The 16,699-nt window shown below is 35.7% G+C and overlaps 1 protein-coding gene across 1 annotated transcript; it reads right to left on the bottom strand.

Moving 5' to 3' along the window:
- Positions 1 to 1,364: 1,364 nt before the first annotated feature.
- Positions 1,365 to 7,861, bottom strand: LOC137037331 (uncharacterized). Its single transcript, XM_067411282.1, has 8 exons — positions 7,816 to 7,861; positions 3,767 to 4,078; positions 3,364 to 3,672; positions 2,868 to 2,900; positions 2,464 to 2,559; positions 2,156 to 2,247; positions 1,878 to 1,946; positions 1,365 to 1,624 (listed from the first exon to the last, which is right to left on the bottom strand). Exons 1-8 carry the CDS (start codon positions 7,850 to 7,852, stop codon positions 1,574 to 1,576), a joined length of 999 nt encoding a protein of 332 aa, XP_067267383.1. The 5' UTR covers positions 7,853 to 7,861; the 3' UTR covers positions 1,365 to 1,573.
- Between the last annotated feature and the right edge of the window lie 8,838 nt (positions 7,862 to 16,699).

Here is a 16,699-nt window from a genome sequence, read left to right as displayed (position 1 = left end):
GTTAGGAGACGCCAGGCTCTGTTTGAGGGTTAAGAATGAATCATGAGTGTTTGTGGGCGGATGACTGCTGATATCACTGGAAAACATGTCAGTTTGAGTGATTAATAATCAATATATAACCTGATTTTAATTTTAAAAAGGTTTATATTTAATGCAGTAATCTTCTTTTGGGTCAGTGAACCTCTGTCCATTATTCAGATGCCTTACTGACCCCATCAAAAATTTGGGCTAAATGTCTTTCCCAAGTAATAATGTTGATTTTATTTTAATAATAGTAACTAGGCATTTTCTGAAGACAATGCGAGTGCTGCTTAAGAAGAAGATTATATTTAGTTATGTTCTTATTTTCTTTTTCTTCCTCCTCCTCTTATTTTTGCAGTTAATAAGTGATATAATTGAATGCCAGATATCATATTGATTTTTCTGGTAAATCACACAGAACTCATTATAATCATGATTGTGTGTACAGTTGTTGACAGTTTGTGTATTTGTGCACTACTGTATGTCAGTTGTAGTCTATATAGTGTGAGAGGTGTGTTCACACTGAACAGAAGTGCACTTTAAACACCTGGATGATGCACTCGATTAACTGAAAAATGAAGAGTTGAATGTTGGACGCTTCACACTCTCGACTGTCACAGATTTAATTACTTCAGACTCTGATGATGAACGACAAAATAACCTTATAAAATTCATACACTACACAGCTGAGTACATAGTGTATAGTGTGTCATTTGGGACACAACTAAGTACACTGATGCCCATTCTGACACACGCCTGCACTACCTCCAACAGAGCAAATGGATCTGGACCGTGAGATGTGTCCAGTGTAAACACACAGTTAGGATGCGGCAAACCATATTCTTCTGCAAATAGTTACAAGTTTCAGCTCATCATAGTGAATCTTTAGTGTAAACTCACCTTAAACAAACACCCTTAAACAAAAATCCCTTTCAAAAAATATTGCTTCCAGCTGCACCAATGTTCTCTGAACGCTTGTTAAAAACAATTAATTAATATGACCCATGCTATATTTCATCTGCAGCAACACTGAGAGCTTTTATAAAGATATGAACAGCACAGTATTAAAAACAGATGTGTTTGACCATTAACTATTAAATGCATTAATATGCAAAAATCATGAATGAGTTCACAGCTGATCAATGTGCTTCTTTTCTCTTCTATAAGGAAAAACTGTTGAGTATCATTAATAAAATGTGAAGAGAGTAAATGAGGATTTTAAGTGTGATTGACAGGCTGGTTTATTGTGACAGCGGCTCATCAATATAAAATACAAACAGGACTCCCTATGCTTATTTATTAATATTTTTTAGAAGTCAAAAATGAATGAAAACTTCCACACATATCAGTTGATATTTTTGCATTAGCATAATTAATTCTACATATTTAATGACAAACTTTACAGTATTTCAATAAATACTGGGAATTACTTGTATAGATGGTTAAACTGATCTTTTTCACATCACTGTGACTCTTCATGTCTTCTATAACTTGTTGTTTATTAATTTAAGCTGATTCTCGATCAGACGGGGATCAGCAGTTCTTCAGTCCTTCATTCAGCTCCTCTGATCGCAGCGTACGTCACTTTATCATCAGACTGAACCTGCGTGAGACACAAATATACTCAACCGCTGTAACACACATCATTACAACACACTGGATTGCTAAATGTTTCTAAGAATCACATTTGGTTTGCGTTGCATATTTAACACCGCAGGGTCTGCCACGTGTGACGTCAGAGTAATGTAGATATATATTTCCAGTCTATTATAGGAGAAGTTACAAGAAAGGCCTGATTATCTGTTACCAAAAAATACACAGTAGACAGAAATGAAAGAAGAGATTTCTTTACTCACAGTGTGTCTTTCAGTAAACTTGTTTGTGGAAATAATGACCTCAGCATAAGCCACATCTTCTGTCCTCCCCTAAACATCAAGAGAAACGTGTGATGTGTAGCAATAGCATCAATAATCTTTGATTATATTTATTTTATAAAAATCATTTTATGACTATTGTTAAGTTAAATTATATTGAACAGGTATAGAAGTGAATAGCTAAAATAATGTTAATTCTTCTGATAGCTGTGGGTCAAATGTGTGTAAATATGAATCTGTGATTATTAGTGTTTACTGACATGAGCATCATCATCATCATCATCAGCAGGAGGAGGAGCAGGGGTCACCGGGGTCAAACTGCTAATCACCTGTGCAGGATTATTATCTGCCCCTTAAGAGAACATTAACTCTATTACCTTTCTGCCATAAATCATTTACACTTAAACATCTCCACAGTAAAATAAAAAATGAGGTTGGAAAGTTTCTGAAAGTCTCTTTCACTCACCAAAGCTGCATTTATTTGATCAAAACACAGTGAAAACAGTAATATTGTGATCTGTGTTGAATATAATAATCTTGTTATTGTGTGTTCATTATTGAAACTCACCGGCTCTTTTTCTACAGATCAAGCAGAGAGCGATGAGAGCGATGAGAGCGATGAGAGGAAGAAGAGCCGCTAGAGCAGCAGTTACAGCAGGAATCCCTGCAGGAGACGACATGAAGAAGAGTCAAACACCAGAAACTCACACTTTATCAATCATCTTTGCCACATTTCACACAATTATTGAGTGATTCTTCTTTTATAACGATCAACCAAAGATGTGTTTCTGTCATTTAAGATGTGGACAATGGAAGAGAGACCTGCATGAGTCCAGTTTTACTCAATTATGTGAATATGAACATATTAGTACTTGAATAGGTATTAATGTTGACTATCCAACCATCAGTCAGCAGCAATAATCTCATATTCATAAAGGACTGCAAAGTGAAATCTGAAGTGAGATTGAGCACCTGGAGTTGATTCTGTTGCTGGAGTTGAGGCGTCTTCAGAGTTTCAGGTGATCAGTGGAGTCGAGTTAAGAGGAAAAACAGGATTAGTTCGTTTATGAGCACTTTATATTAAACTCAACTGACACTCTCAACTTCTCTCTCTCTTTCTGTGTGTGTGTGTGTGTGTGTGTGTGTGTGTGTGTGTGTGTGTGTGTGTGTGTGTGTGTGTGTGTGTGTGTGTGTGTGTGTGTGTGTGTGTGTGTGTGTGTGTGTGTGTGTGTGTGTGTGTGTTGCTGAAGATCATCTGCTCATTATGACACAAGCCCTGATGTTGTCCACTTTGGCTGTTATTTTAGAGGATTAAATCATTTGGTAGGATAAATTAAAGAATATACTAAGGTTAAGATATATCATGTTGATAGTTTATTTTAGAATGCAATTTAATTCCATACTTTATTTATATATATTTTTTAAATATTAGTCGCATACTAATCTAAAACTTATTTCGTTTTCTTACCCGAGTATGTGACAGTATATCTGACTGAGGTCTTGAGTTTATTTTCTTTAGTAACCTGACATGTCCACTCAGTGTTGTCATCTTCATGGAGGAGTGTTGTAGTCAGAGTGCTGATACAGTGATGAGGAGAGGATGAGATCTGATATCTGGAGTCTGATCGCAGATTCACACCAGCTTTATTCACCCAGACCAGCTGAATTCTCTCAGAAGGGAAGAGACTATCAAAGGGATAACCATATAAATACAACTGACAGGAGAGAGTGAAAGATCTGCCAGGTCTAATCTCAGTCTGTGTGGATGATGGAGAGACTGAAACAGAAATCACACACATTTATTTCACTAAACATTTGAGTTTAAAGAGAGAATTATGTTCTTTTATCATATAATGAACAGAAACACTGACCATGAAGAACATGCAGATAAACAGTGGTATCAGTATCTGTTTTCTCATATTGTCTGCAGGTGTAAACTCCATGATCTTCAGTTGTGACTTTATAGATGTTCAGAGAGCAGTCAGACCCCAGACTCAGTCTCTCACGTCTCTTTATGTCATTTTTCTTCATCCCCTTTTCAAATAATGTAACTGTCCCTGAACTTCCTCCATTATATGCCCATGAAGTTGATGTGCAGACAGTAAGATTATTATCACAGGGCAGATTGACGTTCTCATCACCATCTCTGCTGAACACATGGAGATGTGTTTGTCCACTGGCATCTGAGACAGAGTAAATGTGTTTATATTGTGATTTATATTAATGAAATTGTAACACTTTACAATAAGGTTCATTTGTTAACATCAGTTAATGTTTTAATAACATGAACTAAGAATGAACAATACATTTGTTACAGTATTAATCTCTGTTAATGTTAGTTAATAAAAATACAGATGTTCATTATTTGTTCTTGTTAGATCAGTGCATTAAAGGGATAGTTCACCCAAAAATGTAAATTCTATCATCATTTACTCACCCTCAAGTTGTTCAAAATCTGTATAAATTTCTTTGTTCTGTTGAACACAAAGGAAGATATTTTGAAGAAAGTTTGTAACCAGGCCTCTTTGGGGCACCATTGACTTCCATAGCAGGGAAAAAAACTACTGTGGTAGTCAATGCACTCTTAGAAAAAAAGGTTCTTTGGGGTTCTATATAGAACTCTAGGGTTCTTTAACCAACTTATAGAACCCTTTCTACCAAAAAGGTTCTATATAAGGTGAAAGAATCCTTTTGGCACAAACTGTTCTTTGGGCTAAATGTGCTTTATATACATTATTAGTGCTTTATTTAAATGATTACACTATTGAACATTATATTTGTGTTTTTACTTCAATTTTACTTAGGCACACCTTTCATTCTGAAGAAAATTCATATACATTTTCAAGTTTAATAGTTTTATTATAAAATAATAATTGCATTATCCTGTAAGGAAAAATCTAAATTAAATATAAGTTGTGTCTGGATCTAGGCGCTAGGGGCAGAATTCTGCTATCTGCTGGTTAAAGAAAATCTTGTAGGAATTACTAGATTGTGAAAGTCAATTCTTATAACTCAACCATTTAAACAGATGCACTGAATGATCTTTGACATAAACAGCAAATAACTTGCATGTGTATGCGCTGATCAGTTCTGTACTGTCTGCACCATAGACAGTAAAAGAAATGGACACAGCGACCCCATTGGAACTCAATTGAGTCAAGTGAAGCCCATTTTTGGCGATTTTTAGCACTTCCGTTTCTGACGCGCAGACTCACACTAAGCTTGATGACGTCAGCAGCCTGTCTGACAGATGTAAATCTTCTAGTAGCTGTGCGTGCAAACTGCCATCGTTAATCTTGCAGAGACGGCGAGCTTGAGCGGGGAGTTCTTTGGCGTGAGTGAGCAGGAGTAAGTATTCTGATTAATTATTTTGTATAGTATTTTAAAATGTAACGCCAGTACGCCATATTAAGATAATCTCCCCGATTGCCTGCGAGCTTCTCCTCCTGTCTGCATGGTAATTTCTCTACTGTGCGACAGAGAGTCGAGCGGTTATGACGCAATCGTTAGCTTATTTTTACAAAAACTGTTTCTACGGGGCCATAATGTAACATAGAAGGTAATGGAGCCCTTTATACATTGTCGTTTATCTTTGGAAATAAATAATGGACAAATGGAGTCTTTAAACGCCTCAGATGTACAGTTATTCACTGTCAAAGTGATGCCAAAATGAATGGGAGTCAATGGGGATGCTAACGCAAGTGAAGTTCTGCTACAAGATGGCGGCACCCGGCCGACTTCAACTTCCGGTCGACTTCCTTGGGCACTGGTCTGCACGCGCAGTGTCGACGATTAAATTGGTAAGTGAGAAAATAATATTACGGTGCTGTCCGGGGCCTGCGCTATTCTCCGCCAGGAGGTTTGTCATTTCTTACATGAATTCCTGAAAACTCTGTTAAAAAGCGGTTGTGGACTGATCAATAATGGTGGCGAGAGCTCATGTTATATCCTAATACACTTTCATTTGTAGGCCTACTATAGATTGTATTGGACCTAGAAAACGCATAAGAAAACGATGTTTCAGGAACAGTCAAATCACGTGATCACAGCCAGACCGCACTGTTAAAAACATGAATTCAAGAGAAATCCCGAAGAACAAAGAGAGGAGCTGGTGAAGATGTTTCTTCTGTGGATATAGCTGTGAGTATTTGGTGTTTGCAGTTATAGCACACTTTTTTTCTGAATTAATTGAAGGCCTAATTTATGCTAAACACTGTATTTGGTACTTGAAGATGCATTATGAAATGAAGATGAAGAAAAGACCCTCAACTGCATACCAATGACACAAAAAAATACATTATTTTTACTCACAGTACCAACTTTGGGAAACTTGTAAATCTGCTAATCTGAAGTGTCTTATATTTGTTTTTTTCTATTTTCTATGGTTAATGCAATAATTAATAATAATAAATTAATATTTCTGTTTGCACTCTCACTGCAGGGATGGACTCTGGAGTGCAGCATTACTTCAATAAGCTGAAAATAACACACTCCTCGATGATTCACGTAAGTTTTAAGTTGTAATTGTGAGAGATTTCTTTCTGTTTTCTTTTGTAGGCCTACTGTACTCTCCATAAGTCTAATAAATGTTTTTCTGACTTGCATCTCCATCTTAGGATGTCAAGCCCCCTGAACGCAAAGAGAGTCTGCATCAAAATGGATGTGCCCCTGATTGAGAACACAGAGATGTCAAAAGTATCTGTTGGCTGTCTACTTTTTGTTCAACATGGAGCATCCAAAAGCCAGTTTCTTTCATTCAGCACTGTTTAGCCCTTCTCAGTACTGAATTTGTCATGGGTCATTTGTTTTTATTGTTTAAATGCTTATCTGAAGGTTAAATGATCTAACGCTTATGAATTTAAAAACAATTCTACTAGCTCTTTTAGTTCATTTTTTTAGAAACGTTTATTTATTTTAACTCTTCTAACTATTGCTCTATGAATTGCAGTGTGTTACATATTGCTTGTGTCATTGTAAATGCTAATAAAAATGTCTTAAATGATTGCATATTATTTTGATGTGTTATGACTATGGGTATTTAAGTTTTCTAGTGATAAAGTAACTAAATAAGCAGGTTAATTCATAAAATGTAATTAAAATAAATTAAAAACTAAATCAATAAAATGAACCAATAAAGGGTTCTATATAGAACCTTTTAGGGGTTCCATATGAAGCGCCTGATAGAACCTTTTTTGGTTCTATATAGAACCTTTTCTTCTAAGAGTGTGGTGCCCCAAAACTGTTCAGTTTAACACATTCTTCAAAATATCTTCCTTTGTGTTCAACAGAACAAAGAAATTTATACAGATTTTGAACAACTTGAGGGTGAGTAAATGATGACAGAATTTACATTTTTGGGTGAACTATCCCTTTAACTAATGTTAACAAATACAACTTTTGATTTTAATAATGTACGAGTAAATATTGAGATTAACATTAAGATTAATAAATGCTATATAAGTATTGTTCATTCTTAGTTCATGATAACTAAAGTACTTAACTAATGAAATCTTATTGTAAAGTGTTACCTATTAAATTCTTAACATTATATAAACTATATCTATATTAGCAGTGATTTACAATAACCCTCACTCACTGTGAGCTGTTAATCTCTCCATTATATCCTGAATGTGTACTGATGTTAACTACATATTCTGAGCTCTTTTCTTATTTTATTTTAAATGTAGAATCTCTATATTTTGTTTTCACTTGTGTTATTTTATCCAGTATTTGAACTTTATATAAACTGAATCATGTCATTATCAGTGTGAAGCTGAACACAAAACAAGGCTTTGGTAAGAATAATACAGCATGAACTAAACACACTATCACTACTATCACTCTCAATGTCAGCAGAATTTACATTTCCATCTACTAATGCACTGAACACAAAGACACAGATGTTTTCAGGCTGATTTACCTGTGAGCAGTGAGCAGAGAATCATCAGTCCCAGCATGTCTGTATGATTGTCATCAGTCCGTCTCCGTCACTCTTCCTCTTTCTGTTATTTATAGTGACTGTCCATCTGAACATCATCAGCCGTCCTCTGTTTGTAACTTCCTGTGATCAGACAGACATCATGACGCAATAACAATACTGTAACATTCGACTACTCTGTCTTTCTGTTTTTATGCCACTGACTTTTTAAACATGTCTGTGTGAACATGTGCTGAAAAACCACCAAACTGCATCTACAGGCTGATTAAAATTAGTGCAGTGGTTGATAAAGTTTCCTAGAATGATGTTAGACATGTAATGTCATCTGTGTGGTTTATTCTCCTGTGTTTCTGAGTTTTGTATCTCTAGTGATCTCCTGTGCTCCTCAGTAATATATTAAAGACATGTTCTAGTATTATTTCCCATCAGTGTGTGTTGCACTCAGTGTGACAGATCACAAACCCTCAAAATGAGGAAATAAGAAAGACTGATTTGCCTACAGTTTGTCTTCTCTTAGAACAAGGGGAGCGTTCCCTCGAGGACCACACACGGGATTTCTTAGATCTGTGTACCTTATGTCCAAAGCCGCATTCGTGGGTGCTGGTTAATTCTCTATTCACCGTCTGCTCAGCAGATGAGGACAACACAACAGAGTCCAGGCCGATTATTTATATTTGTGTTAACTCATTCAAAATGGCCAAAAAAATGTTCTGCTTTATTGCTCCAAGATATTCCGCCTTGCATTAAAAACTCTACGCTACAGAAAAAGATTGCTAAATTGAACACAATAAAAAGACTATTAATTGACATTTTGTGTGTATAAGCTGCCAGTTATCTGAATTGTACAGTGGAACTATATAGAATTTCTTTATCATTTTTAATAACAACAAAACTAATATGTACAATATACTACTAATATTGTTTTATTTTTAATGAATGACAGAGCATTGCAGTGTGACACAGACCTCATCTGAATCTGATTGAGCACAAAGGTTCTGTATGTGTACTGCACAAAAGATTACATTACATTTTATAGAGGATCATGACAAGTCATTTTCAACACTGAACTGACTTCAGCTGAATAATGACACTTTTTTTAGAGCTGCTTTACAGTCGAATTGATCTCTTTTTGCATCATTGAATCATTATTGTCCTGTTTCTCCCCGTAAAACTGCTTTAAACAATCTGTTGTCACGTTCTGCCTGTCTTTACTTTTGTTTTCATGGACTTTTAGTTTGTTTTCTTTAGTTTCTTTTGTTCCTCTGTTCCCTCCAGTCATTAGTTGCTATGGTAATTCATCTAATCATCACACCTGTTCGTATTTGTGTTTCATTATCATTTATCATTCATTATCATTCATTATCATTGCCTTTTTTTCAGGTCTGGTGTTTTGTTTTGCACGCTGTCTTGTTGTGTTTGCTCTCGTTTGGATTATCTGTCTTTACTTTGTTTATTGAAATAAGCTTAAACCTGATCTTCCCATCCTTCCTACATCTTCACTGGATTGAAATATTACATCAGTATTGTATAAAGCACTCTAAAAATAAGGTGTCTTGACCTGAAGGTGATTTCTAATAGGAAGGTAGATCATCATCAAGTAGGAGGTGCTGTTTAAAAGCCTGATATAAGAGTAAGAGCTCTAATGTTTTAAAAATCAATGAATAATCAAAAAAGTTTATGAAGGTAATGCTTATTCATTAACAAATAGAGAATTAACTTTACATTGTTTAGAAAAATACAATTATGTGTTTCTATGTAGTATGAATCAGAACAGTTGTGTTCTAAAGCTCAATAATCTCTTTCTCTCCTGGCAGGTGTGATGACAGTCAGTGTCAGCAGAGGGCGCTCAAACTCAACTCAAACACTGGATCGGCCCCACCCTTCTCAGAAGTGTGTGTGTGTGTGTGTGTGTGTGTGTGTGTGTGTGTGTGTGTGTGTTGGTTTTTGTGGTTTACGAGGACTTTTGACCTGAATACGCACCGGCATTACGGGGACATTTGGGTTTATGAGGACACAGGCCATGTCCTTGTAATTCCGGCAATGTAGATGCCTTTCTCTATGTCCCAGAAGCACCCTCTCCAATTTTCGCGGCATGTCCTTATATACCACAAAAACCTGATTTTATACCATACACTGTGTATCCTCTGTGTACGAGAGTGCGCCCCTGCAGCCGGGTCCTGGTACTGTACCGGCGTCATCGAAAATTTGCATTTTTCACACAAGTGTAAGTATTGAGGCCTGTGACTGGTCAGATCGGTACTGGTAGGCGGGAAATCACGAAAACAAGATGGCGCCGACGGGCGGAGCCTAATTCTGCAGCTCCTATTGGTTGCATACGCAATGAACAACAGCGAGACAAGATGGCGCCGGTGGGCGGAGCTTCATTCAGCTTCAGCTTCAGCATAGGTCTGTATAACAAGCGAGTTAATGCAAAATACTAATTATTTAAGTGTTATTGCCTATAATTTTTTATTTGTGAATTAAATATATGAATAAATAGTGATCCTCGATTAAAAATATCCCTTAAATGTCATGTAATAAAGTATAAAAATAACTTGAATGCTGTTTACTCAGTATTTATACAGTTTATTTAGCTCGTTAGCATATGCTATTCATGTAAACACAACCACACATTAACTCGTGCGCTCACATCACATATATTTATTATTATTATTTTAATCCCGCGTATATTATATTAAGTATGGTTTATAATAAGAGTCTTCGCGTTCATTTCCTGTTTGGGCCGGATAGAAGCTGCACCTGAGAAGACATCTGAGCACCTGATGGAGGCTACTATTATTTTAAAGGTAAGTTGTTCTGCTTTTTAAATGCTTGTGGGTCCGTTTGGCTTGTTTGTTCATGTTTTGTAAGCTCTTTGCAGCTCGTTTTACAGTTATAAAACAGCTAGCTCGCGATGCTAACGGCGCTAGCGAGATTGTGATTGTGTTTAAAGACTGTCAGGAGGGAATCAGCGATGCTTGTCATTTAAAGCTGGTTTTCGATTAAACTATAATTGTAACTGCATCATTTTCTGATCGCATGCAATAACCTAGCCAAGCCATCATAATAAGGCGTTGTCATGACTACAGTCTGAAGGGGACGGCATTTCACCCAGTACAGTATCCTCACATACCAGCCTACTGTAAATATTACTACAGTTCTGCTTGATTTAAAGACATTAAGAAACAAAGATTTACTGGCTATGATAAGATGTATCAGAACTGTCAGTCTTATTCAGTCAAATTAATACTGTCAGTATTATTGTCTATAATTTATCAATTGTGAAAATTTATGAAGGAATATTGATCCTCAATTATACATAATTCTTAAATATCATACAATAAAGTATGAAAATAACTTGCTGTTTACTATAATTTATCTTTTGACGTTTATACTAAAAACAGAAGATGACAGAAGACACATCAGATCATGCTGAAGTGAAACAGTGATGGAGAAAGCCCAATCTCAGGAGGAAGACATACAGTATTCACAAAGATTCATCAGTGATTTCACCTGTGTCAGGTATATTATATGTTATTTACAGTCATGATTTTACTTGCTTTATTATTAAAGGTTAAATGTTACTCAGGGAAATAGGGCTACACAATATTGCAGAAAAACTGACATTGCAATATTTAGTTTTTCTGCAATTTATATATTGCGATATGAAAACAATTCCACCAGATTTGAATTGAATAGCACTATTTGAAAATAATTAATCATTCTAGGATGATTGGGATCATTTTGTAGGGTAGTGCATCTGCTTAGAGAATAATAAACGAATTACAAGCTTAGATAAACACAATAAAAATAAGATACAAATTAAAATAAGCAGTGCTTTATGTTTTTCAGGTTAATCTAACTGTATTGAGGTACACACATTGAGGAAAGCATGTATGGGTCCAATATTATATGCATCCGTTTTCTTAATTGTTTACAACACAGAACCAACTGTTTTCGCTGAGAGTGTTTGTTCAAGCTCAAAGATAAGAGAAAGAGAACTGAACTCTGTGTTCACGTGCTATCTGTCTGTCAGAAAACAGCGCGAGTTCCAGTCATAGTGCGTTTGATGTTTAAATTGACAGGACTTAAAAACACAAGCAAATGACATTTGTAAAAGTCACATGCGCTCTTAACCGTGGGGCAGCTGGACCGTTCGGATCAACTACGATCCCTACACTTGACATTGCACATCCTGTGATGTGACTTTTGTGGATGCACACATCGGGATACAATGCTAAAACCATACATCGTGCAGCCGTAGTCCGTATGGATCGCAGATCAACTATGATCCCTATAGCCTACTTGACTTCATTTGTACTGCAATGTCACACCCACAGATAGGTATCAGTGACAAAACTATATATTGTGCAGCCCTACATGGCTTTATATATGCATTAGGGCTGCACGATATATCGCATGCTTTTGTCACGCGCATTTCTTCAGTAAAGCCGGTTCCCTGATTACCGCTAAATCACCATCACCTGCTTTCAAATGGAGCGCCATTTAATAGACAGAGCCGTAGATCACTGAAAAGCCACGCAATATCGCGTTCATTATCGAAGGCGATTCATCTGCGATATGAACGCGATATTGCGTAGCTTGTCAGTGATCTACGGCTCTGTCTATTAAATTTGAAAGCAGGTGATGGCGATTTAGCGGCAATCAGGGAACCGGCTTTACTGACGAAATGCGCGTGACAATCACATGCGATATATCGCCCAGCCCTAATATGCATCACATTACATGCATGTTCATGGCAGTATGTGAGGTTGTGTGTAGCTTTACACCTGTTTTATGAGGACACGTGTTTTATGAGGACATCATGCGAACATGTTCTTCATGTTTGACTTGACTGAAGAATCTCTGTGTGTTGTTAGATTGACACAAGCCTGGTCTATGAGGACACTCGTTTTACCGGGACTCTGGGGTGCACCCATATGGAAGATTGGGATTGATACTGATAACCCATAATTCACAGCTCACTGTAGCAAATGTCAATATTGAAAACTCATTATTGTGTTTGTTAGATTAGATATAATCATTTTAGAAGTAGGTAAAAAGAAGCACCCTCAGTTGAAATTGACTTTCAATGAGTAATACTGCAATGAATAATTGTTTTTTTTTTTATTTTGATTTGATTTTTATTTGCTTTTCTTTCTTATTTTCAGATGGTAACTGAGAAGAATCAGATTCAGAAGAATAAGACACAGCAACAATAAAGGTATCAAATAAAAGTAAAGTAATAATTGAGTTAGTCCTTAAAGGTGGTAAAGAGGATGTTTTGTTTTATACATTTTTGCAATATTACTTGAAACTGTGTTTACTAACTGATAAAAGACTATTTATTAGGTGCACTGAAAGTAATAATATTAATATACATAATCTGTGCACGAGGTAGGGCCTTAAAAACATCAGCCAATCGCGTAAACGGTTGGCCCTCTGGCTTGTCAATCACTGCCGTGACGTTCCTTGTGAGAGACGAGCGCGGCTGCGCTCCAGTAACTTTCCAAACTCCACAGGCGCCGCATGCAATGTTTTTGTCAGAACACAGGAGTAACAGCTGCAGATTATGAGTTACCTGCGGTGAGTCCGACATAATGAATCCACTAACACGACACAGCGAATGCCGGTGGTAAACACTCGTGATCTAATACTTGTGCAGGAGTTTTGGGAGGCGTTCCCGTGAAATGAGCTGTGAAGGAGGGGGCTGTTCTTACGCATGCGCTCATTTCAAAAACTCAGTAACAGTCTTTGGTTTCTCAGTCGACGAAAAGATCCTCTTTAGCACCTTTTAAAGAATAGAACAGATTTCAGTGTTTCTAAGAAGCAGATTGTTTGCCACAGTTATCAGTCACTGAATTATGATTGTGTGTGTGAAAAGTGAGTCATGATCACTTACTGTACAACTAGCACACCTCGTTTCACCACTATCACTCTCATACATACCCCTAACCTAACCCTAACCCTAACCCTGAACTCAGGGCGCCATCCAAATGTATCTAGTTATCAGTGTCCCGTTAAAACTAGTGTCCTCATAGACCAGGCTTCTGTCAATCTAACAACACACTGAGATTCTTCAGTCAAGTCAAACATGAAGAACATGTTCTCATGATGTCCTCATAAAACACGTGTCCTCATAAAACAGGTGTAAAGCTACACACAACCTGACATACTGTGATGAACACACACACATAATGTAATGCATATATAAAGCCATGAACATTACCATGGGTTTTTAAATATTGAAATATTGATTTGAAATGGATCTATTATGTGATCTTGTATATGATCTTAAATCAATATTTCATGTGCACATATTTATTGATCGGAAGCTGTGAATGGTTGACACTGATCATCCTGTCCATGTTTAATTTGCATTAATTACTGTCTAACTGTACATTACCCCTTTGATATATTTCATATATACTGAAGGTTTGCAACTCTTAGTTGAAGTGATTGTATATAAAGCTTTATTTCTTATTTTCAGATAAGCCGTGAGACCCCGCTGTCATCAGTGACGATTGTGGTGCTCTTACTGTGGGCCTACACCAGGTAAGTGAGAGTTGTGCTGTAAGAGAATGAGCAAATGTAGCAGAGACTCTTGTGAGATCTAGGCTGTTAACATATTCAGACCAGTGTTTATGTCTAATTTGATGTTTGCAGACTCTCCGTGAGGTTGGACCCTCTGCTCTCAAAATGAACACTCTGTCCCAGTCAGAAGTCAGAGATGTACAGAAGGTATTGTTTTTCTTTTTGGAAATCAAATTAGGCATGTGCTGACAGGAAAATTTGGGCCAATTTTGATAACCAATAATTTTTTATATTTGAAAGGTGATAAATGATACATTGGCAGATAAATCTAAATCCAAATTCTAATATACTTTGAGAGCCTGATTACAAAAACAATAGACCGTGTCCCAAACACTTCAGCATAAATCAAACATATACAGTACAGCAGTCTAGTTTGATCCAGTATAAGATTCCTTTACTTTTACAATTATTTTGACACTACCATTCAAAAGTTTGGGGTCAGTAAGAATTTTTAATGTTTTAAAAGAAGTATCTTCTGCTCACCAAGTCTGCATTTATTTGATTAAAAATACAAACAAAAACAGTAATATTGTGAAATATTATTCCAATTTAAAACGGCTGTTTTCTTTGTCAGTATACAGTAAAGTGTAATTTATTCCTGTGATCAAAGCTGCATTTTCAGCATCATTACTCCAGTCTTCAATGTCACATGATCCTTCAGAAATCAATCTAATATGATGATGCGATGCTCAAGAAACATTTATTATTATTATCAATGTTGAAAACGGTTGTGTACAATTTTTTTTCAAAATTCTTCGATGAATAGAAAGTTCAAAAGAACAGCATTTATTTAAAATAGAATATTTTCTAACATTATAATTGTCTTTACTGCCACTTTTGATCAGTTTAACTTATCCTTGATGAATAAAAGTATTGATTAATTTTATTTCTATCCCCCAAAAATAAAATTAAAATTCTTACTGACCCCAAACTTTTGAACGGTAGTGTTTAATGTTACAAAAGATGTAGATTTCAGACAAATGCTGTTCTTTTGGACTTTCTATTCACCACAGCATCATAAAAAAAATGTAAATAACTGTTTTCAACATTAATAATAATCATAAATGTTTCTTGAGCAGCAAATCATCATATTAGAATGATTTCTGAAGGATCATGTGACACTGAAGACTGGAGTAACGATGCTGAAAATTCAGCTTTGATCACAGAAATAAATTACACTTTACTGTATATTGACATAGAAAACAACTGTTTTAATTTGGAATAATATTTCATAATATTACTGTTTTGTTTGTATTTTTAATCAAATAAATGCAGGCTAGGTGAGCAGAAGATACTTCTTTTAAAACATTAAAAAAAATCATACTGACCCCAAACTTTTGAACGGTAGTGTACATTCATATGGCCAATTTTCTTTATTTAAAAAAAGTGTCAACACTTTACAGTAAAGTTTATTGTTAGTATTAGTTAACATGAGCTAACAATGAATGGACAAATCCTGTCGAAGTTTTATTAATCTTAGCTAAGGTTAATCTCAACATTTCCCAAGGCATTTTAGGATCCAGTGTTTTATCTGTTAACCTAAAATATGCGTGTTCATGTTAGTTCACAGTGCATTATTAACTCACATTTACAAGGGTTTTGCTCAGTTGATTCACGTTAGTTAATACAATAACAAATGAGACCTTATTGTAAAGTTGCAAAAAATATATATATTGCCTCACTACTACTACTACTAATAATAAATAAAATTAAATAAAAATGCAAACAAGTTATTGGTCAACATTACTTAGGCTACATAAAAAGAAACACAATACATGTGCTATGGATGAATAAAATGAAAGCCTGTTGGGAAATGATTTACTCAAACCATATTGTTGATGAAAATAAGAACAATACAAGTTGTAATGTTTTTGAAAAAAAAAAGTGTATATAAACATCTTTATTAAACATCTTTAGCATTACTGTTTCAAATAACACTGTTTTAGCATGAACCTGAAGAGCTGAATGAACACCCATAAACCAAAGCGCTTTGTTAGATGGTTTTCGCTCAACGGGATGCAACTTATATATGATAAAGTAGATATTTATACAAAAAAATTACAACTTATACCTGCACAAACTCATGCACAGATGTACATGAATTAAGTCACAAAGTGTTCTGGATACGCTCCCCACAACAACACACTAAAAAACGGCAACTAATCCAAAATAATTCACAGCGTTTTATTACAGTCGTGTTCTCATTATAATGTTATGTATATATGACAGTCCCAGCTATAGTTATTAATGTTATCCATTGCTGTTTGAGTGC

This window comes from Chanodichthys erythropterus, chromosome 1, assembly GCF_024489055.1.
Source record: "Chanodichthys erythropterus isolate Z2021 chromosome 1, ASM2448905v1, whole genome shotgun sequence".
Classification (NCBI taxonomy): Eukaryota; Metazoa; Chordata; class Actinopteri; order Cypriniformes; family Xenocyprididae; genus Chanodichthys; species Chanodichthys erythropterus.
Note: the sequence above shows the minus strand (reverse complement) of the source record. Positions and strands in the feature narration are given on the sequence as shown.